This window comes from Cinclus cinclus, chromosome 7 (genome assembly GCF_963662255.1).
Source record: "Cinclus cinclus chromosome 7, bCinCin1.1, whole genome shotgun sequence".
NCBI lineage: Eukaryota > Metazoa > Chordata > Aves > Passeriformes > Cinclidae > Cinclus > Cinclus cinclus.
The window spans coordinates 20,769,377-20,791,687 of record NC_085052.1 but is presented as its reverse complement, the minus strand read 5'-3'; the positions used below and the strand labels follow the sequence as shown (position 1 = coordinate 20,791,687).

The window sequence follows — 22,311 nt, the reverse complement described above, 5'->3', positions numbered from 1 at the left end:
AGGGAGAACTTGGTTGTGTGTGAGTTTGACTTGTGAAGCATCATATTTGCTACGTGCTCTATAAATCTCCAATACTTGATTATGTTTTTGCAGTGCGACTCCATGACAGTATTTCAGAAGAAGGTTTCCATTACCTCGTCTTTGATCTGTAAGTGTCTGTTTCTGATGCTTCACCAGTGATACAGGCACACTGGTGGTTGACAAAGAGTGGAATAAAAAGCGTCTTCATTAGTGTAATTCTCCCTTTCTCTTTTGAGACCTGTAAATACCCCTGGCCTGTTTGATAAAAATCATTGTCTGTGTGGTGGGGGCAGACCAGGAAGACTCCTGGCACCAGGTGTAAGTGTGGGATGGCAAAGAACATTTATCCTGTATATGGAAACTGTTGGATGTTTGTCTCTGTGGCAGCCCAACAGGGATTAGAGGAAGACTGTCCCTCCCAAGATCAGCATACACTAAGCTCAGCAGAGGTGTGTGGGCAATTTGTGCCCAGTGGATCAACATGTCCTGTACCCTGCTGGTGAAAAGGCAGTCCAAGGGCTCAGTCATGTGGATATAACAGTGCTGGTGCCATGGTATGGAACTCTGCCCTGGCTCCCCTGTAACTCAGTATGCCATGCAGACTGTGGCAAAGGGCCTAGGTGGGTGGCCATGTGCAGCCTTTAACTGCACAGGCATGGGCTCTGTAACATCCTTTGTTCTTTTGTACTCCAGGGTCACTGGTGGGGAGCTCTTTGAGGATATTGTTGCTAGAGAATACTACAGTGAAGCAGATGCCAGGTAAGACTGTTTCCAGACCCTTCCATGCATGTTCCATGTACATGTACAAGTGGAATGACTTTCCTGACTGCTGATCTGCGTGTGGTTGTGTTCTAACACTCTTGCCCCTTGTCTGGATAAAACAAATCCTCTTTCTGCTGTTAGCATGAACTTACTGTCACCAGACAGTATGACTCAGGACATCTCTAGCCCTTGCCCACTTGCAGACATTGCTTTCTCTGCCACTTGCAGATGCTGTGCTCTTTGCTGGGAGAGCCACTGCTAGCAGCTTTGTCTACCTGGCCTTTTTGATGGGGTGACAGTGTGTTCTTACTGAGCTAATATAAAAGAGAGCTGTGAGGGTGCTGCCTGCTTGGCCTTATTCTTCTAGCAGGGTTTCCAGTGATGTGCTGCTACTGTTGGGCAGATCCATCTGATTGACCTGTGTCTAGGTAATGGTTTACAGGGCAGTGAGGAGAGGGGGTTTTGAAGGCTGTTTTTCTGTGGAAGCTCTCTCTGTCACCTGGTCAGTGCAGTGACGGAAGGCACAATATGACAGAACAACCTTCATATTTTAATGTTAAAAAGATTTAGTTATGACCTTCTGTTCCTGAATGTGTCCCCTCTCTCTCACGTGTGACTTTCCTGAAGTGGCACATGTTTGTCCCTGTTTATACAGTGTGAGCATTATGTGCAGCCTGAGGGTGATGTCTGACCCATCCCTCTGCGGACATGCAGCATCTGGAATGAAAGCTGGGATTAGACCACTCCTGTTCTGCTGTTGTATGGCTTGGGAGTGGCCCAGTGGTGACATTTCACCCTGCTTATTCTGCAGTCGTGTTCTCATCTCATACTAACCCTTGCTGAAGCAGAAATCAGGGGAGCCACAGGAAGAGAGGAGTAAGAAGGAAATAGAAGGAAATGGGTGCTGTGGCAGGTTGAGCTTGGTGGGCAGTACTTTAAGGATGATTATAATGAGCACAGGGAAGGAAAGAGAGCGTGGCCTGGAGTGTTGGTGTAGGTACTGCTAATGGAGTCTGCAGGCACTTATTTCCTTTCCCCGTGGCTCACTTATAGCCTCTGTCTTCTGGGCACTGCAGTCTTTCAAATAAGGCACTACCCTGCATGTTCTGCCAGGAGCCATCTGGTGATTGGGAAGGCCAGTGAGCTCATCAGCTCTGCTGGAGCTCCTGGCAGAGAGGTCTGAGAGCCCCACAGATGTTTTCAGTGGGGTGTACAGATCTTGTAGGCACAGCATCTCAGATGGATACACAGTCAGTCATGCCGCTCTGCCTTGAAGTTGAGAAGTTCTGAGGTTATCAATCATAATCCTTCCCCTGTTCCTCTTGCCAGTGCCTGTTCCCTGTAGTGCTCAAAAGCTGTCAGTGACTGACACTGCTCAGGAAAATTATGGCAGGGTTAGGGGAAAAGGAGGACTGTCTGTTGCTCTGTGAGCCCTCCTTAGGGTGCTCAGCCCTCTGACTGTCAGCTGGTCAGGTCTCCAAATGCCCACAAGATGACAGAGTGAAACTCCTCCCTTTCTCTCCCCATGCTGTGCTGAATTCCAGAGCAGTCTGAGAGAGCGAGGGAGCGAGGTCTGTGCCAATCTGCCGTGTTTGGCTCGCCTGGGACACCTCACACTTTTGCCATTTTTGGCCAGAAAATCTCTCTCGCTCAGACTCAGCTCTGTTCTAATTATACATTTTTGTTTTGGGAGCAGGGAAATTTTCATGGATTCTGACCCTGAGGATCATACTGCCAGCTCCAGAGGCGTGGGGGTAGCAAATACACAGTGCTGCACCTCCTCTCCTCTTCCTCTCCTCACCTTCTTCCCATCTTTTCCTGTAGCCTTTTTTCCTTCCCTCAGATACTTCACTCATATTTCAATTTTGCTCCTCTGAGATTTGTAGAAATCAGTGAAGGGTCTGAGAGATTCTACAGTGAGGACATAGACCTCTATGAGTTGTCCACATCTGCATGCTTAGTGCACAGCCGGAGTTGTCAAAATCCCTATTCCATTCCACATTCACCCTTGGGAGTCAAGTAAATGTTTAGTGGAAGAGATGGTTCCAACCTGGATTCCCACCCATGGGTTGATCGTTCTGTCATTATGCGACAGGTGTAAATAACATCTTGATTTTTCCCTGTGGTTTACAGCAGTGGGAATGGCAGAGGCAGGGTTTTCTGTGAGCTGGGGGAGTGCAGCCCGCTGCACTTAAGGGAATGAGTCTGCTTTTCAGATTACTAACCCCTTAAGTGGGATCTGTACTTAAAAGGCACCCAGTGAGCGGGTGTGTGTGCACATTGTGTATATAAAGTGCTTGAGATGCTGCTCTGAAAGCTTTGCAAACTGGCAGGCACCCAGGCGTCATCATCCTGAATTTGCTGGGGGAGGCTACTGCTCTTCCAAAATTTATTCTTTGCTCAGGACTAGCAGTGGAATGTTTCCTGGAGCAATTTGGTCTTGCTTGCACAGTTTCGGCTGCTGTTTGAAGATACTTGCATGCCTCAGTTGTTCTGTGTGGGGTGGGTTCTGCTGGCTGAGGGAACAAGTGAGAGATTTAGTATGATGGGAAGGGAAGGAAGGAAATGATGGGAGGTAGGAAGGAGGCTTTGTGGTCCTGCTACAGAAAGGATGTTTGGCATCCTGTTGCTGGCGGGGTGGCTGGGGTTGTTCAGCTGCCATGGTGCTGAGCTGTAGCATCCAGTGGTCATGAAGAAATTCAGCATGAGATCTTGAATGCCCCCTAATACAAATATAATAGTTATGGAAATAGTTCTGGGATGGGATGTTAAATGTGTGTGCATAACTTTGTGTGTCTCTCTCTCCCTTTTATCTTGCAGCCACTGTATTCATCAGATACTGGAGAGTGTGAATCACATTCACCAGCATGATATTGTGCACAGGGACTTGAAGGTAATGTTTACTCTGTACTGTAATCTGAGGAGAGCAGCCAGGGGATCATTGGAGGAGGCAAGACAAGAATATTGTGTTGCCAGCTGGCAGGGATTTTTGTGGGGTTTTCTGGGGGGTTGGTTTTTTGAGTTTTTTGTTTGTTTGTTTTGTGTTCTTTTTAAACTTGAACTGGGTTCAGGGGTTCCTGAAGCACAAATTTGCTTCTTCAGAGTTTTCTAGAGGGCTAGAGGTGTGCTGAACTCCCAAGGAGGCTCTCAGTCTTTGTGAACCTTGCCAGCTCTCAGCCTCTCTGAGGCAGCTCCAGGATGGAGTAGTTGTGAATCTTGGAGAGAAGTATGCTTCCAGAGAAACTTGGGTTGGATTCATTATAATGAAGGACACTTTCTAGTTTGTGATTGAAGAGATCTCTAAAGACCTGGAGCAATCTTTGTTCAATCTGCCAGGACGAGTTTGTCTGCACAGAGCATGTATATTTTTATTCTGCAGTGTTGCCAAACACATGCCTCTGTGCTAGGACAGAGATGTTCAACAAGAATTTTTTCTGTTAGTTCTTTCTTCTCTCATCAGTAGAAGCATTTTTAATCTAAAACCAAAACTTCTTGCCAGTTAAAGACTGGATGAATCAATCATTTTATGCAGTATAACACATTTATAGCCCCTAAGCCTCCACAGCGGAGTTACCTAAACTCCCCACACTGGGCAGCTGTGCTGGGAGCTGGGCAGGCTCCAGAATGAAGAGATTTGTGCAGGAAGGTCTGTGTGCCCTGGAGCCTTCCTGTCTAAAGTGGGAATGGTGATGGTCACCAGCAGTCCAGTTAAATTAATGCAGGATGACACCTGCTACTAGTGTTGTTTTGGGCTTGTTAAACAATGTACAGGGGGAAAGTAGAAAAGTATTTTGCAGAGAGCAAAGTAAAAGCACATTGCAAGCTTGGTGGCAGTGTTCCTCTCATGTTTTGATCTACTGGAAAACCCTTTGTGTTTCTGACAAACTCCCATGCAACACTTTTGACCTTTTGATTCACTACATTTTGAAAAACTGCAAATGATCTACTGTGGACTGTGGCTGCTCCTGATTAGATGACCCAACACCAGCTCCTGAGAAAGCAATATCCAAGAGGCACTACTGCCCAGAATTAGGGAGTTTGTGAAAATCTGTAATGTTTTCCAGTACAGAAGAAGTTTTCCTTGTGTTCAAATATAATCTAGTTTCCTTCCAAAAGTTTTGTTTGTAGGAAAGCTAGCAACTTGTTCAGAATTTACCAGCTGCTAGAAACTTATTGCTGTAGTTAATATGTTTCTTCTGTTGCTTATTCTGATCGACTGAAACTATCTAGGCCTGAGGAGTAAACTGTTCCTTTTATCATGGAAGTTCCTATGCTTTTTATTTAATATTTAGCTCATTTCCAAAAACTTGGCCTTCAGGGTCAGTGTGTAATAACTGCAGAGCCTGCTTCAAGTAAAGTTTTGTCTTTTGTACCTCTCTCTCATAAGCTTGTCTTTCGGCTGACATGCTTTTAAAGAATGTCAAATGTTGAGCTGCCCATAAAGACCGTAAGAAATTAGGGAGTGCATTCACGTCCTCACCAAAAAGTATGTGAAATCTGAGACAGCCCATATGTTGGCAAACATGCACGTGGATGAGCACCATTAGCCTTAAGGTGTTTGCTTCTAAAATAGAGCTACAAAGAGCTTAACTATCACGAGTCTGTCTTAAATGCTCCTCTTTCTTAGTCAAACTATGCCCAGGTGTGATCTGGAGTTGGGAGGGATTTTTAGAAGATTTCATTCATCTTCTGCTTTAGGGTCTTGTTTATAGCAGTGAAATTTCATTAGTGTAGCTTGATTACCACAATATTTTCTTTTTGCCATATAGTGAAGAGCCAGTGGCATCTGAATGTATTGAGACCCAGTTGCCCTTCCTTCCATGCTGCTTATGGCAAGGCCTGTGTTCAGGAAGGCTATTCTCCTTTCATTCAAGGCACATGCCCAGTACTTTAAGACAGATGAATGAGCAAAGCATCTTGTGCCTGTCAGGCAGAACAGGGGTAAAGAGTTGCTATGGGGTGAAAATAGTGAGCAGGCTGAAAAAAAGACCTTTATCAGATTTGTGAAACTGAGACAAGCTCCTGTTTCTGGATTTCCAGGCTTCCATCCTGCTCAGTTAAAAAATCAACTTGATATGAATTGCACAAAAGATGAGAAGAGGATAGGATGAGAAACCACATTTGACCTGCCTGTCTTCAAGTTGATTTTCCTGCAAAGCCATAATAGCCATCACCTTAAAGGCTTTGGGGGTTCAAGGGGTCCCATGTAATTAACTGCTCTGGTGCTTCAGAGGAAGCTGCCAATTCTCGGTCCAGTTTTTGGAGTTGTATAAAGCCTTCTGCTGGAACACAATAGAATTATGGTTTGAGTGAGATTCATTCAGGGTGGAAATGTGAGGGTCAAAAGTATGTCTCCCTTTCTTGGCACATGAAAAAGTGACATGGCTGCTTCTTGTATAGGTGATGGCATCAGTAGCAAGACAATATTTTATACTGCTGTAAATGTGTAGCATGAAAAAATTGCTTACAAGAATACTCACTGCTATGCTGCTTATGCCAGTTTAAAGCTGAGGCTTTTTCTGTAAGGGATGAAAACTACAGCCTAGCCAGATAATGCCTTCCCACATTACAGCAGTGTGTTTGGCAGCCCTTATTAACATCATATTTACTTTTTCACTGCCTTGGGGACTGTCTAACGTTCAGGGGGAGAAACATCACTGCAGATTGTATCTCCTGCATTGTCCCTCCCTTCTCCCCCCGACTTCCCTTTCCCCTCCCCCCAGTTATCCTCTTTGAGGAGGGCAGAATCGAATTTTGGCTTAAGTGCTGCAAGAACTGTACTGCCAGTGCCCTCTGGTGTCAGCATGTAATGTATGGGCTGGGTTGGAAGAGGAGCCAGAGGATTTGTGTTAGACTTGGCATTTCTCTGCCACTCTAGCTCAAAGCCATTTATTGCTGTTGCCGTGTATTCACCTGAACAGGTTTAGTACTGCATGCTAAATTCAGTCAGCGTGTGCAATTTAGTGATGTGAATACTAGGTGAGAGGTTTTAACAAGGATGTCAGTCCTTCATTCATACTCTCTTTTTTCTCCTCAGCCTGAAAATTTACTACTAGCGAGTAAATGTAAGGGTGCTGCTGTCAAACTGGCTGACTTTGGACTGGCTATAGAAGTCCAGGGAGAGCAGCAGGCCTGGTTTGGTAAGACTGAGCTTTCCCAGCTTTACTACCCTGTTTTCTGGTGGTTGGTTCAGTTGCATCCTCCTGAGTATTTTCTCTCAGCTCTTCCAGCACACTTCTCTGTATTTGGCTGTTTCTTTTTCATTACAGCCTCTGGGTCTTAGGTGCAAGCCTAGGTGCAATAGAAGAAAAACTGATAAATAAAGACAGAAAAAATGGTTATGTGTTTCTTTATTTTTCTTCTCAGTTTACAGTAGATGCTAGTGTCAGAGATGAATGCAGCTGCTAAGTTTAGACCCTGATCTGAACTTTCCTACTGCTCAGAATCTGGAATTTTGTTCGGTCACGTTACAGAAATGCATTTGACCTGGCCTTCCTCAGGCACATTTGGATCTGACCTTATCTTTGTTTAGCTAAAACATAATTAGAAATGAGACCTTTTCAGGCTAAAAATCAGCTCTGAGACTCTGCAATGCTGCAGAGGTTCTGGGAAAACTACTTCTCCTGATCTCCCCACACCACTTGGCAATCGGATGTGTCCCATCTATGTCTTGTGTTTTCAAACTCCAAGCCATTATATGTAACAATGATGTAAGGCCTTGCGTACAAGTTTGTGCCCAGCTGGTTGTCATGGTCCCTCTTACTTTCTTTTTTTTCTTGCAATACACAGGCACTGGATCCCATCTGATTTTATGCTTTATTTGGGGGAGGGGGGGTTGCCTCTTTTTTCTTTTTGTTGGTTTACAAAGAAGTAGCTCTAGCGAATATGGGATGAAGGGTGGGAGAGACAGATTTTGAAATTTATTAGTTGCCTCTAGTGAACTTTGTGATATGGCAAGATCTCTTCTGCTTGGGTACTGTAAGTGCTTCATATCATCCATTTTCTGGCAGGGTTTGCTGGTACTCCAGGCTACCTCTCCCCTGAAGTCTTAAGAAAAGATCCTTATGGAAAACCAGTGGATATATGGGCATGTGGTAAGATTCTGATAAATTGTTTTACACTTAAACAGCATCATTCCATGTGATTTCTTGTAGCCTGTTTCTGGGAGGGTGCACAGTGCTCCTTCTTACGGGGTGGAGACATGAAGGCATAATTGAGAATAAGCACCTTGATGGAATGAATATTGGAGCCTGAATTCACTTGATTCTGGCTCCCAATCTTCCTATCAGAAGATTAGATTCCTATCCTGTTCCTATCTCTCAAGAGATAGGACCTGTGTATGCTTTGCAGAGTCAGTTGTTTAGATAACTGTAATAATTTCCTATTACAGTAACTATGTAGAAGATGAGATACTGAAGAGGTATATTTTTTAAAAAGAAAATAAGTAAGTGTAAATGTATGTGGGACTGATAAGTTTAAAGATTCATGATATCTGTGTTCCCTAACATGGACTAAATGGTTCTCTGAAGGCCAGGAGTGTCAGCTTTGTCAGTGTCATTTTTGTCCCAACACCACACACAGTAAGCATCTAAAACCAGAGTCCTTTCTCAAACGTCCCTTGCTGCCCAGGAACCCTAGGTGATGTGGCTTCATCTTTCTCTGAGAGCAGCTGGGCGCTGTGGCTTGCCAGCCATGGTAGCCAGAGGAGGGTAGAAGGACATCGTGCAGCTCGTTCTAGCTCCTGGCACTGGCGTTAAGAGCTGAATATCAGGTGCCAGGGTGAGGTTCAGCAGATGACAGATTTGTACTATCTCAGACAGCTAAATATGATGGCAAATGAAGCCATTTGCCAAGGAGCAATCATTGCCTTGGGGACTGTCAAGAGGGAAGGAAGAGGGGCTCAAGGAATAAATGGCATATTAGCCTAACCATAGTGTGTCTGTGTCTCTCCCTCCCAGGAGTGATTCTGTACATATTACTAGTGGGGTACCCTCCCTTTTGGGATGAAGATCAGCACAAACTCTATCAGCAGATCAAAGCCGGAGCCTATGACGTAAGGGCACTTTCTTGCTGAGTACCTGCATGGGTGTAGAAGCCATCCAAAACATGGCACTATCTTACCTGGCGTCCAGCAGCAGGCCCCAAGCTTCTGTGCCAAGTGATGTTTGACGTGCTCATACACCTCGTTGTCTTCACTGCCTGGGATACAGTCCTGTCTGGGGCTACTGAAGGGATCTCTGGAAAGCATCACAGTGGGCACTAGAACATTGACACTTGTTAGGGAAATGCAGAGGGTGGGAAATGGTGTCTTGAAGTAATGCTAATGTTTTTAGTGGAGTAGAGGGAAGATAGGGTGAAGGAGCTTGTCTTTGTCAAGGCCTAATAAAAAGCCTGGGGATGTATTCTGTAGAATAATAGCTTAAATAATGGTCTTTTACTCCTCTGTGCTGTAGTCCATGGAAAGCATGGAGCCCAGTGAGAGAACTGAATGTTGGCGACCATTGGAGGGGTGGCTTTGTGGTGGGGTGCAGCATGGTGGATTGTGTTGGAGGCTCTGGTAAAAAGCCAAGCAGATCATGGAACGCTTCTTAGAGCATGGCAAAACTGAGGTGTAAAAAGTGCCTGAAAGAGGAATAGTAAGGATGTTAGTACTGAGGGAAGCAAAGGTGCTATGAAATGTAGTTTGGGTACCACAGCTTTAATGTTTGACATAAATTATTCCATGTAAGGAGAGTCTTGAGACGGAAGAAGGGACTCCTGGAAATCCTAGCTCAAAGTCTGTGGGCACGAATATCAAGAGGGAGTTGGGGAGTTCATTTTGTAGGCTGTCTTATGGTCTGTATTAAACAAAAATAAAAACCCAAAAGGTGAGTGTTCTGCTGGACTCCTTCTGCCTGTTACCTCCCAGCTTCTGTGCTTGAGACCATGAGAGCAGCAGTACTGGTGAGAAGAAAGGTTTGCCTGTGTCCTGGCTCAGTGGCTTCCTGGGTGAAAGCAAAGTGATGTCTTTGTGCCTGATGGCCTTAAATGGACTTGTGTTCTTCTCTTGCCTTGCTGCCCCTCTAGTTTTTCTGTTGTTTGTTCTTATTTGAAATATTCTTGCACTAATTATATCAATGGGAATTTTCAAAGCACTTCAGGGATTAAATACCTCTTCCTGTAGATCACGAAGAGTGAAGTGCCTGATCCCTCCTTATCTTTGTATTGTTTTTAGATTCTTATCTTTCAGTATATTCTTCACTCATTTTGTCTGATAGAAAGCTACTGCATTTTATTGTAGCACCTGGCCCTGGTGTCCTTACCCAGCTCCAAGGGGCCTGTATGCGCAGGACCAGTCTGTTATTCTCCCTTGACCAGAGAGGAAGTGGCAACAGTGAAAACAGTGATTTTTTAAATTTTTTTTTTTTTTTTTTTACTTCGTGCTCTTGGGTAGGGGTTTTGTAAGACATTACCATGAATACTTCAGAGTTCAGTTCAGATATGGGGGAAGTGTCCTTGCTTGAGACTTCAGTATCATGATTTTTGAGTATCCTCTTCCAATGTTTGCAGAATAAATTATATAATGCCTTAGTGATGCCTGCAAATGCAAAAATGAGATTATATGCAAATCTAATACAGCAGCTATATTGTTATGACCCAACTGAATAAAGCGATAAAAAAGCATGAGAAAAAAAAGATGGAATAAAACCTTTTCTGAATTATCTAGTACTGTAAGGAAATGTTTTCTGCGTAAATCCATTTTTTTCTCCCACTTAAATACAGGGAGTTTTACCCCAACAGCATATTGGTGTTCAGAAGTTCACCTGTATTTGTGCAGTAGGTTCATAGGATTTAATCTCAGCATGCTGTCATCCATACCACATGCAAGCCTCTATGGGATGGTGTAAAATCTCATCTTTATCATTACTGGAATTATAAAAAGCAGTTACCCCTCATGGATGATCAGCAGCTGAAATAATTAAAATTATTTTCTTTGTTTTCATGCTTCTGTATTCCCATGCACTGTTGCATCTCTCTTGACCCCACCCCAAGTAATGATCTTGGTATGGTAGGTGGTTGCTAACAACTTGCTGGTGGGTTGCTACACCTAAGTGGCTGGTATTGTTCCAGGATATTGTGTTTTATGGTGGGAAAGGTGTACCTGATGGGATGTTCTCTCTTAGTGGTTTCTGCTTTCATGCAGTTTTGCTGTAGTTAACTGTTTGTGATTTACCATAAGCTGTTAGAGCTTTTAGCATGCTGGAGAAAGAGACAGGTGGAGTAAAAAAAGATAGTGCCTATGTTTTTCATGTAAGAACTCAGTTTAAAAGATCTTCACTTTTTGACTTTACTTTTTTGACTGTTGAGTGTGAAAGAAATTCAAAGGTCTGTGTGATTCCTAAAAGGCTTTTGAATTCTTAATCTTTTTGTTTATGTCTGGTGAATGGTACAGGTGTGTCCTGCTGTCTGGTACCATTCATTTGCTGGATTCTGGATGGTTTTTTGTTCCATATGGGTTTTCACAAAAGTTGGCGGGCTTTGCAAGTGTGATAGCCCTGGTATCAAAAGGGCAAAGTCTGGAACTTAGCTGTGTAAAGGGGGAGAATCTCTTCTGCTAGTAGAAGATATTTCTATTCAGTTTATTATCTGTTCTTTCTTACTCTTTTAGTTCCCATCACCTGAGTGGGACACTGTGACTCCTGAAGCCAAGAATTTGATCAACCAGATGCTGACGATAAACCCAGCAAAGCGCATCACAGCTGACCAGGCTCTCAAACACCCATGGGTTTGTGTAAGTGTTCTCCTTATTACTGGTTGATTTGTGGTTTACCTTGAATGGACAGGCCAGGAAGTTTTGAAGGACCTAACTATTTCAAATATTTCAGATTATGTTTTTTTTTTTTTTTTATACTGACCCTCAACAAGCCAACTTTGTCATGCTGTGGTGCTTTTATTGCCACAGTAGTAAAAAAGATTCCCTTATTATTTTAGAATTTTGTCAGTGTCCACAGTTTCTGGCTTTTCCCCCACATCTTTTCCAATCCATAGCATCCTAAAATGTCAAATGGAGTTTGGCATCTGACAAAAATTTCAGGACCATTTTGTTCTTCATCTGCTTCAGTTTATGGCATAGCATCTTTGCAGTATTTGGGACATTTCTGCTATGCTGCAGCTTAACTAGCTGTAAACTTGAAATCAGCAAAAAATCTTTTGCTGTTCTGTGTGTGTAGTTTCTGCCTTGCCAGACCTCACACATAAGTATTTTTCATCTTTTGCGAAGTTGGCAAGGAAATCCCAGAACACAGCTGGGTGTGGGTGTAGGGGAGGGCAGCAGTGATGTGCTTTAATCTCTGCAGGATGAAATACTTTCACCTAAGTCTAACCAGATGCTCTGGTAATACCACAGCGTACTTCTGGGATGGGTCTGGTGTGCTCTTTTGCTCATTTGTGCTTGAGCAACTGTGGTGGTGGTGTCCTTATACCACAAATCAACAGATAGTAATTTAAAGTTACTTATGTGAACATCTGTCTAACAGGAGTGTGCTGTAAAATGATGCAAGCTCCTTGGAAGTCAAAATTTCAGACTAGCTGAGACTGCATCTCTCTTTTTTTTTTTTCCTCTCCTTGCATGCTTGTAATCTGCAATAAAAAACCCCTGCAGTTTCTGTGTATTAAACTTTTCTCCCAATGCCTGTAGCCAAAGTTGTATTATGATAGCCCTGTGGCAACTTTGCTTCTCTGAGCTAGGGAGAGTCTGATTTCACTTCCCAGCCATGTCAGCCTCTTGCTAGAACTGCCTCCTGTCGAATCTGTTGTTTCCCTTTGCTTTGCAGGCCTTGTGTGCACAACATGTTTCCTTTCTAGATATGTATGGCTCCTCAAAGTAAATGTTGTAAGAAATCTAAAAAATGTTTAAAAGTTTATCTGAGACACTGAGTATGTTAGCATCACTGAACTTCTGAAGTTTGTGTCCTGATTCTTGTAAGCACACATTGAACAACTGGACATCACCTGGTCTCTTCTAAAGAGGCTGGAGCAACTGTGACTACCTGAGTTGTTTGAGGACACTTTGGCTTCATTCTCCCCACGTGCTGCTGTGTGTGCTGCAGTAGGTGACCAGCTTTGACAATAGGATCAAAGCAGAGACTTCCCATGAAACTAGATGAATATATGCACAGTTTACAGTTCTTTTGGGTATTGCAGAATTCTTTCCAAGCAAGAGAAAGTTAGTGGAGACTTTATTCACACTTATCTGCTAAGTTAGAAATTCACCCACTGTCCTTGCATAGAACTGCAAGCCTGAATTACCTTTACAAGAGCAACATCTACTTTGGCAGTAGTCACTGGCTTCCTCATATGCTTTAAATGCTTGGCAGTATCAGTCTCTGGTTTAGTTTTGTGGTCTTAATGGCTACAACACTTTGGGGAAATTGTCTTTTTGCAGCTGATGGGATCCCAGTCTGCTGTGGATGACAGATGTTCATCACTGCAGAGAGATTATATTCACTTTTTTTGCATTGGTAAAATAGAAATATATGACCTTTTCTCTTACATGCTGAGAATCTGTTTATGCAATACTGATACAAAGATGTCAAGGTCTCTGCTAATCAACCTCTTACATTCAGAGGGGTTGCCACATCCAGGAAAGCTGCTGCTCACAAGTATTCCCTTACTGCTTGAAATTTCCCTTTCAAGCTGTAACTAATGCAGCCAGCCCAGGTCTTTTCTGTAGTGCCTCTAACTCAGTTCTCCATGGGTATGCTTTTTCATTTGGCTTTGTCTTCATACTATCTTAAATCTTGTGTGTGCCTGAAACGCAGGGAGCACTGATTGTCACCTGTACTTCAGTCATAAATTTCTTGGGTGTAAGAAATGGGTGTAATCATAAATTTCCTGTCATAGCCCACCTTGATTTAATGTGTCTTTATGGAAGTTCTCAGGTTATGAACTCATTGCAGTTTTTTGCAGCCATGCAGTGGTGAGAGGCTTGGCCATGTCAGCCTGAATGTCTTGATTGTGTGCTAGAGGAATGAACTTCCCTGGCTGATTTGGTATGGGTATGTTCTTGATCTTCTGCTGTTTGTGTTTTCCAGCAACGATCCACTGTTGCATCAATGATGCACAGGCAGGAGACTGTGGAATGCTTGAGAAAGTTCAATGCTAGAAGGAAGCTAAAGGTAAGTACATCTTAATTTGCCTTAAGTTTGTTTTTAGTTCTCTAAACTTGAGGTTAGTGCCATAGCAACAATACTTTTTTTCATTACTAGTACAGTGTGAGAGAAGTATCTGATGTGATCCTCCAGTACAGGGCACTGAGGTAGTGTACTGAGGAGCTGGGTAGTTTCTTTCTCAGAGCTCTAAGCTTCCCATGACTCTTCTACTACACATTCACCCCTTCTACTTTCTGCCAGTGAGCTGAAATAGAGCAGCTAGTTCTGGGGCTTCTAGTTCTGAACACTGCACCTTCCAGTACTAGTGTTACTAGTTGCCTGCAGCTGGGGCAAAGCCTCTGGCCTGTGCACAAAGCAGCTCTCTGCTGTGTGAAATCTAGGAAGCAGCTACGTGTTTAATTCTTGGTGCCATTTCAAATTTTCTAGGCTATTCTGCCTGGCATCTGCTGCTGCTCTAGAAAGGCACGGCTGCGAGTGTTCCCGTGTCAGGCACACGTGGGAATCCTGGATACCCTAGGGTTCTTCAGGGTACCAGTGGTTCACCTCTGCATTGGTAGCTGATGCATTGTGTTCTCCACGGGTCAGTCCAGCCCCTTTCTCAAGTGGCACTTTCTGTTATCTCTGCTTTGTCTTCCCCGCAGGGTGCAATCCTTACAACGATGCTTGTGTCTCGGAATTTTTCAGGTAAGTCCTCAATGTTCCCATCCCTTCCTTGGTTTTGTTTTGTGTGAATGAGCTGGAGAATATTTTTAACCATTTTAACCAAGTAGCAGGGGAGGAACCATGCTCTCAGTTCATCGTGGTGCAGTGGTGATCGCATGAGCTGGTGATCATTGCAAAATAGAAAATTATTTGTTTGGAGAGGAGCACATTTTGTATTCTGGTATTGTAGTCTGGTACAAAACAGAAGTAAAGACAGTTTCCATAATAGTCTCATGATATTTTGTTAGCAGATTACTTGTGAGAAATTCTAGCCAGTGTCATTAGCTTTCACATCATAAACTGGGAATGAAGAGCTCCTATTAGGTAGGAGTGTTTCCTTTAGACCCAAGGCAGGGACAGAGAAGTAATATTGGTGAGAACAGGGACAGGAGCTATTTGGGTATTGTATTACTTTGACTCATCAAAAATGGGTCTGAAGTGTCTAGCTATTAGTTTTCCTTCTTGGAGTCTCAGAAGTGGTTTTCATCCTTTTAAATTTAATAGCTGGTAGTCTGGCTCCCACCCAACTGCATTACGTAGTGCATTTACTGAAAATGCAGATCTCAACATGTAAATCCATGCTTTTTGGAAGATAATAATCTTGGCTCAGCACACGTAGGTGACGCACTCTTATCTGTGTTCATTTTCATTTGGGTGGAAAACCTTTATTTGTAAGTGCTTTTGATTTATGGGATCTTTCTTTACCTTCTTTGTAATTTTCTTTCTCTTTTAAAAGAGCAATCATTGAATGCATGCGTCAGATTTTTATTGCACCTGACTACAACTGCTTTCAAGTGGAATTCTGCTATATGGATTATGTGATGGTGGAAGTGTATTAATTTCTGGTCATTTACTAATGGTGGATACCAATACTGGATGTTGTTACAGTAAACTTGTAATTGGAATGAAAGCCTCTGTGAAATTATCATGCCAGCATGCAAAGTGCACATTCATGCATACATTCTTCTGTAAACTCAAGGCAGTGTCTTTAACCTTCTGTATGGCGAGATAAAAAAAAAAATTATGTGAAACCATGTTACACTTAAGGGTCAACCCTCAGCAACATAAAAACATTTTTTTCTTGGTTCTTTCAGGTAGACCTGTGCCAATATGTCAGCATTACTTGTGGCTACAGCAATTTCTTTTTACTGCATTTCTCATAGTTTGGCCTTGAAGGGACAGAGTGATTTTATCCATTCATCTGTCCCACAGTTGTGCTATTACAGGACTTAAAAGTTCTATGCTGTTTTCTGAGACTGATTCTGAAATAACTGTTTGAAGAACTGTGGCACAAAGATAGGACTTCCACAGGTCTGTACAGAGCTAAACCTTTTCTCGAGCCTGCTGCTGGTGTGAACTGTTTTTGTTCTATTTACACAGCTTTTCTTTTGTTTCGCTTAATTGATGATTCTGAAATAGGGGGTTTATTCTTTTTTTTATGAACTGAAGTTTTAGATTAATTTTTAGTCTGCAAATGTTGTCACTTCTAATGAAACTGCAGAAGTGCGTGGGTAAGAAAACCTCTTACAGCTAAGATTTTGAGTGCGTGAAGTGCCAGAGAGAAGGGTTCTCCTTAATGGTGTGTGACCTATACATCCACTTAATCCCTGAGCTAGTACTGAGGAGGAAAAAGCTTGCTGTACTCATTTTTCTCTGTGTCAAGGGCTGAAGCTTCTGGATCCACTTCAGTTAACAGCTGAAGAAAAGGAAATCCTAGGTGGCCCACAGTGAGCGAAGGGTTTGCAGTGTCACTGAGTTCTGCTTTGAATATAAACTGTGATTCCAAGTATGAGACACTCAGAAAACCTGTCCAGAGAGAGATGTTGTGAATTTAGATGCAAAGCCTCTATTGAGAGTAACAATTCCTTACATTTTTATGTGTTTTTAGAGGGGTGAGATCATCTACTCCTGTTTTCTTTGCAGGACTGTATGTAATACGAGCTTGGCCTTTCTTAAATTGTAATTATTTTTTATATATTTAATTGTAATTATTTTTTACAATTGTTGGCTGCAGTTGAAGTAGATACATCTGCTTGAATTAAAGAATAAATGCATGCTAACTGAAGGTAATAAGTTAAAAAGTTTGTGTGGGACTGTTGGGTAGAGCTCAAGACTTTTCTTACCATGACAGGCATCTAACTGCCCTTGAAGGTTTCTGCAATAATATTTGTTTCTTTCCCTAAAGCCCTTAAGGGGTTTTTATTTTCTCTAATTGGATGATGCTGTTTTGTGTACTTTTAAAAGTCCCATTCCCAACAGACAGGGAACTAGATTTATAAAGAGAGAAGCTTCTTCCTGCCTGGGGATGAGATCTCCTGAAAGCTTCTTTCACAAATGTTTTGAACGAAGAGGAAAATGAAGGCTCTTGTGACCCCAGTATCAATTAATTAGGCATGATCCTACTATCTGTCGGAAATATGAGACGTTTCCTTTAATCTTGTTGTCATTACTATCTCCTGTGTCACATTTTGTAATATGGAGTTCCTTCACTGCATAGGCCTGTGACAAATTATACTCCTAAAGAATCTGTAGCAGTACTCTCTCTTTTTTAGCCCATCAAAAATACTTACCTTTACAAAAAAACAAAACAAAAAAAACCCACAAAACAAACAAAGCAACCAAACCCATGTTTCTGTACTTTTGTGAGTAATCTGCTGCTTGCTATGTGCCTTTTGCCCCAGGCCAATTAAGTTAAAGGAAGTTAAAGGATATCTGATTCCTTTCCCCGGTTATGATATATTCAGCCATTTAATACTGGCTGCTTATGGCTTTTTATAGAAGATTACATCTCAGGCCACCTGAGATGCAGGTACAGTTGAAAGCAGGTACAGTTGCACTCCTTTCAGCATAAGTCAACCTGGTTACAAGAAGGATTTTGTAGCTTCTCTCCACACTCTGGTACATGTTAATTCAGCTGCAAGAGAGAACAATGCAATCTGAGTTTTGCTGTAGGATTGTTAGGGTCACACCAGGGTATACACAGGATTACTTGGGTGTTCACTTGAGGCTCTGGATGTTCAGATGATCCAAGACAACACTAATCTGATCTGCATTCACTTACAGAATACAGAAGTGCAGTCGTGTAAATCAACTGATTAGATCATATGCAAGAAACTCCTAAATCATCTTCTGAGAAGTAAATGTAAATTTTTTACTAGAAGAGAGTTGGCAAGGTTTTTAGAGATTCCTGCAATATTTAAGGGTGCCTGGACTCATTTATGTAGATAGAACTCCGTAAATAAGCTTTCTATAAACTGAGTGAAAGGATGGAAAAATCAGGGTTTTATCTTAGGAGTAGCCATCCTCACAAAACGCAGAGAAGTGACTTTTCTCTGATTTTTATGCACAACCTTCAAGTGCCTTTGAAATTCATAGTACTGTTTTCCTAATTGGATTGCAACTGTTAATGTGGAGAGCTGTTCAACAAACTTTTGCACTGTGAAATTCACTTCTATCACATGGTTCAGCACAAGTCCTGTATTCAAAATAGATCCTAAGGCAGACATTGCAGGTAATTAAGCCTTATGCCTGAAACCTCTATTTTAACTGATGCTGAGCTTTATTCTAGGTTACTGTCACTGCTTGCTCAAGTCAGTTTTGTGAGGGAGCTATTGTGGCAGAGTGTGACAATAACTGGAATTTGTTACATGTCTCTACAGATCCTTATTAACCTCCCAATGTGCAGGTTTGGATTTTTGGCTAGATAGGTGAGGTTGAGAGAGGCTGGAGGCAGATTCAAGGAGCAGAGTTCTTTCAAACTAAGTAAAGAAGGCCTTAATATGCCTGTGCAGAGGCATTTTTCTTTAGCTGACTAAAGAGCAAGAAGGAGGAAATAATGCAAATACTGAAGTGGTACTGAAATATTTTGCTGACTTGTTATACCTCCCTTCCAGAAGCATGAAACTGAATTTTTGCTCTTGCATGTATGTGTGTACATATACATATATATTTATACTCAGGTTGAAATGTGAGTTCTGTTCTTTAACTGAAATGAGTAATATATGTGAAGTTAGTTTCTACTGTACTGTGTTAGGTAGATATTGATTCAGGACCAGAAATTTGTATCTCCTGGTAGGAATCCAAAGGTATGAATATATGGGGGGGGGGGGGGGGGGGGAATTATTAAGGTATTTGCAGAGCTTTGACTAAATAAGTGTAACGTCACTGGAAACCACATTTCCCAAGCAGAAGATTAAGTCACATTTAATGAAAAATTAAGTTGATTTAAAGTGTTTTCTCTGTATCTACTAAATCTCTTAAGAAACAGTAAGGGTTTTAGTGAATGGTGCTCAACTACTACAGTGTGGACCTGCCGAAGTAGTGGATTTCACTTAGTAACTTCCTAGTGTGATATGGATTTCATTACTGCATTTAAGTGTTTATCACTATAGCCAGAGAGTCTAATTTATCATCAAAAGTGGAAGTAAATTATTAGAATAAATTCTTCTACTTCTACGTTCCTCTCTTCAAAGTTCAGGAAAGCTCTGTGAATACTTTTTGTCCTTAATAAATAGATATTATTGAAGTTGCACTGCATTCATGGGCATTGTGTGTGATGGTAACCAGAAGTGCCTCTTGTCACTCTACACTGACTGTTGACTCCTTTGTGGTCACCCCAGAAGTGACGTCAAGTTGAGAAATAGTTAATATGACTTTATTTGAACTGAGAATATGAGAATGAAGAGCTGCAACTCTGTGTAATTGGGAATTCTGTGCTGATATGATACAATTTTTATTTTATCAACTCGCAGAAAAGTCCAGAATTCTTCAGGTATAAATGCTTGTGTTTAGTAACCATAACTTGGCTTGTTTGTTAGACTAGTATCATAAGGTAGTCAGACTTAATAAAAGCAGCCTCAGTGTTCTTCCTACATCCCCAAAAAGAACTCTCTGGAATCTTAACTGAAGTGAGAAATGTAACTGAGTTTTGGCAGCTGATGTCAGGGCAACCCCAGGGACAGGCTGGATGAAGGGTTGCTCTCTCTGGAAGAGGAGGAGTGGGGCTGGCAGTGGGGAAGGCACTGTGGTTGTCCTTGGAGTATTTCCTCTTTCCAAGTTCCCCCTTGGCTCTGCTACATCCAGAGTGCCTGGTGTTTATTGCTAATGAGTTCAGCTTTAGGGATTTGTGTTTCTGCCAGGAGCATGGTCCAGAGCCCAGGCTGTTTACTATGGAGGCCAGACCTGAGAAATGTGGGAAGAGGGAGGGATATATGCAGGAGAGGCCTTTTGTGTTTCTCTTCATAGACTAACTGAAGAGTGTCTTGTTAGGCCAGGAGCAGAATTGTGTTTTTAAGTTACTGTGTTAGCAGTATATGCTTTCATGTTTCTTTATTCTAGAAGAGCTCATAACTTCTAGTAGTCAAGAGGGAATTTAATCCTTTTAACATGTAGAGGAAATGGGAAAGAGAGAAAAAAATAGTATTAGCATCTCATGCCTGGAAAACATTAGAGCATTGGTACAAGACAGTTTCAGGAACAGTAAAGAATCTGCCTGCATGTGTCTTTGGATTTTCCCCCTCCTGTTGTCTCTTTGCTAATCTGCCTGTCTTCTTAAAGGATTATTGTTACAGAAAGTCTTGTCTGTTGCTTGTGCAGAAATTCCTCTTGCATCCCCTTTTACTTCCATCTTGTAACTTGTACAAGTTGATCTCTGGGTAGACATGCATCCTTCCCTAGTGTCTGAGGCATCTTGAGTCATCTTTGTGTGTTAAATGCATTTTATGGGCTCTCCCGCTGCCTTTATATACCAGAGACCAAGTTTCTTTCTGCAGTACTGGGATGCTGTCAGGCCTGTGGGAGAGCAGGGTGTGCCATGCAGAGGTACAATCAGGGAAGGAGGCAGGATGGGCAGGCTGCACCAGAGAATATGGATCAACATCACATAGTGCTGGGCTGTACAGAGGGACTCTCAGCTGAATTTGCTTTAACATTGTAGAACATGATTTTAGCTGCCTTCTGTCTACAAAGACAAATGTGAGGTTGTGGGAAAACTGCAAAAAGTGTGAAAAATGTTGCTTCCCTGCTTGTCTCTGGGATGTTCCCAGAACATATGGTGGTACTATTTTGTTTCTCTTATGATGGTTTTGGTGTTTTGGGGTTTTTTTTTGTTTTGTTTTTTGTTTTGTTTTGTTTTTTTCACTTCAAGGATGTCCCATTTGACATATTTGTTAAGTTGCAGAATCCTTTACTCCTTCTCAAGTGTTGTAAGGTCATAACAGTTTCTTGTTTTCAGCAGTTGTTGTGTGAGATGCCTTGATGCATGTGTGGTATGAATTCTGGACCCCTTTTAACTCCACAGTCACACTGTTCTCCTTCTCACTTGCATGTAGAATCAAGCTAGCCTTTGTCATGCCTTGAAGGTGGCAAGAACTTACTTGTCTTGCAGTCTTGAAAAGCTTTAATATTGTACACAGAAAAGAGACTGTTGCAGGGCAGATGAGTTGCTTTGCCCACCTTCATGTGTGCACATTGGAACCCTGTGTTTTGACACATCACATTCAGAAAACCTCGGCATGAGGTTCTTCCAGTGTTCTTGGTTTCTGAGAGCTGTAATGAAAACAAATTTCTAATCTAGCTTTATACTTGCATTAGAGAGTAGAATTAGGAAACCAAATATTCTGGTAAGCTTATGTGGGGTGCCACCTCTTTGTTGGGAGGAGATGCTGTAGTCATTTGCATCAACTCAGCTAATATTGTGTAGTTAATCCATGTCTGTAGGGTCTTGTAGGGAAGGCAGGGTGGAAAATGTGGTTGACATAAAATTGGAAGAGTTGCTTAGGTATTGCAAAAACCTTTTCTGCCTAACGTTGCTGCTTCTTGACAGACTGAGCCCTCTATGCAAGTTGGTTGGTATGTGTTTGGGAATGGAACATTTCAACATTTCAGCAGTTATGTGAGCATTGTGAGACTTGCTTTTTCTCTGGGCCTCATCTTTGCTGCACCTAAAAGCCAGGTGCCCAGACCCATAAGCTTCCCAGAAGCTGCTTAGGAGAGCCATAGGATGTGTAGGTACAGTAGTGGTCTTGCATGCTGTTTACAGAAGTTGATAGAACTGAATACATTCTTCTTAAGTAGACAAGGAATGGTTTACATCTGTTGAAGCTGTAGATGGGGTCTTGCTGTTGACAGTCATTGTTAATGTACCACTTTGCTGTCATAGGTGGAGCAGCTCCTTCATCACTCCCAAGTGTGCCTTCTGCCAGGCATTTGTTGTGGGCTCTCTGTGCTTATCATTCTCATAGTTTCATTGGTAGTGCCACTTGTTAAAGTTGAGCACAGCAGAGCATCTTTATCTTTCAGTGAAGAAATTCAGCCTTGTTCCATGTCTCTTCTCCCATTCTTCCTTAACAGTTTTCAGGTGCTGCCTTTTGTACTTTTTCAGTCCCTTTTTTTTAGCTCTCCAGCTATCCCCAGAGAAACTGTGAATAACAGTAATTAGAAGGCTTCTATGTTATCAGCACCCCCTTTATAAACCACATCTGTTATGTGAACGGCTGCACTTACAGGTTCTACCTTTATCCTGTTGCAAAAGTCAGACAGGTTTCTTAAGCTTTTCCCCCTGTAACTGCTGACACTTCTGAGTGGGGTCACAGTGTGTGAGTGGAGGATTGACAGAGAAGCTCTGAATTACTATTTGAGACATGCTCTTCTTGATGTGGTGGAAGTAGTAGTATTT

At 42.3% G+C, this 22,311-nt stretch overlaps 1 protein-coding gene across 8 annotated transcripts in view; it reads left to right on the top strand.

Moving 5' to 3' along the window:
* CAMK2G (calcium/calmodulin dependent protein kinase II gamma) overlaps positions 1–22,311 on the top strand; it is a 117,836-nt gene that overhangs the window by 68,354 nt on the left and 27,171 nt on the right. For all 8 annotated transcript variants that reach the window (XM_062496956.1, XM_062496955.1, XM_062496960.1 and 5 more), the window contains 9 exons: positions 94–148; positions 715–780; positions 3,604–3,676; positions 6,821–6,923; positions 7,794–7,877; positions 8,742–8,836; positions 11,432–11,554; positions 13,857–13,940; positions 14,576–14,618. In XM_062496956.1, coding sequence (XP_062352940.1) covers positions 94–148; positions 715–780; positions 3,604–3,676; positions 6,821–6,923; positions 7,794–7,877; positions 8,742–8,836; positions 11,432–11,554; positions 13,857–13,940; positions 14,576–14,618 — 726 coding nt within the window. The remainder of the gene's footprint in view (positions 1–93; positions 149–714; positions 781–3,603; positions 3,677–6,820; positions 6,924–7,793; positions 7,878–8,741; positions 8,837–11,431; positions 11,555–13,856; positions 13,941–14,575; positions 14,619–22,311) is intronic.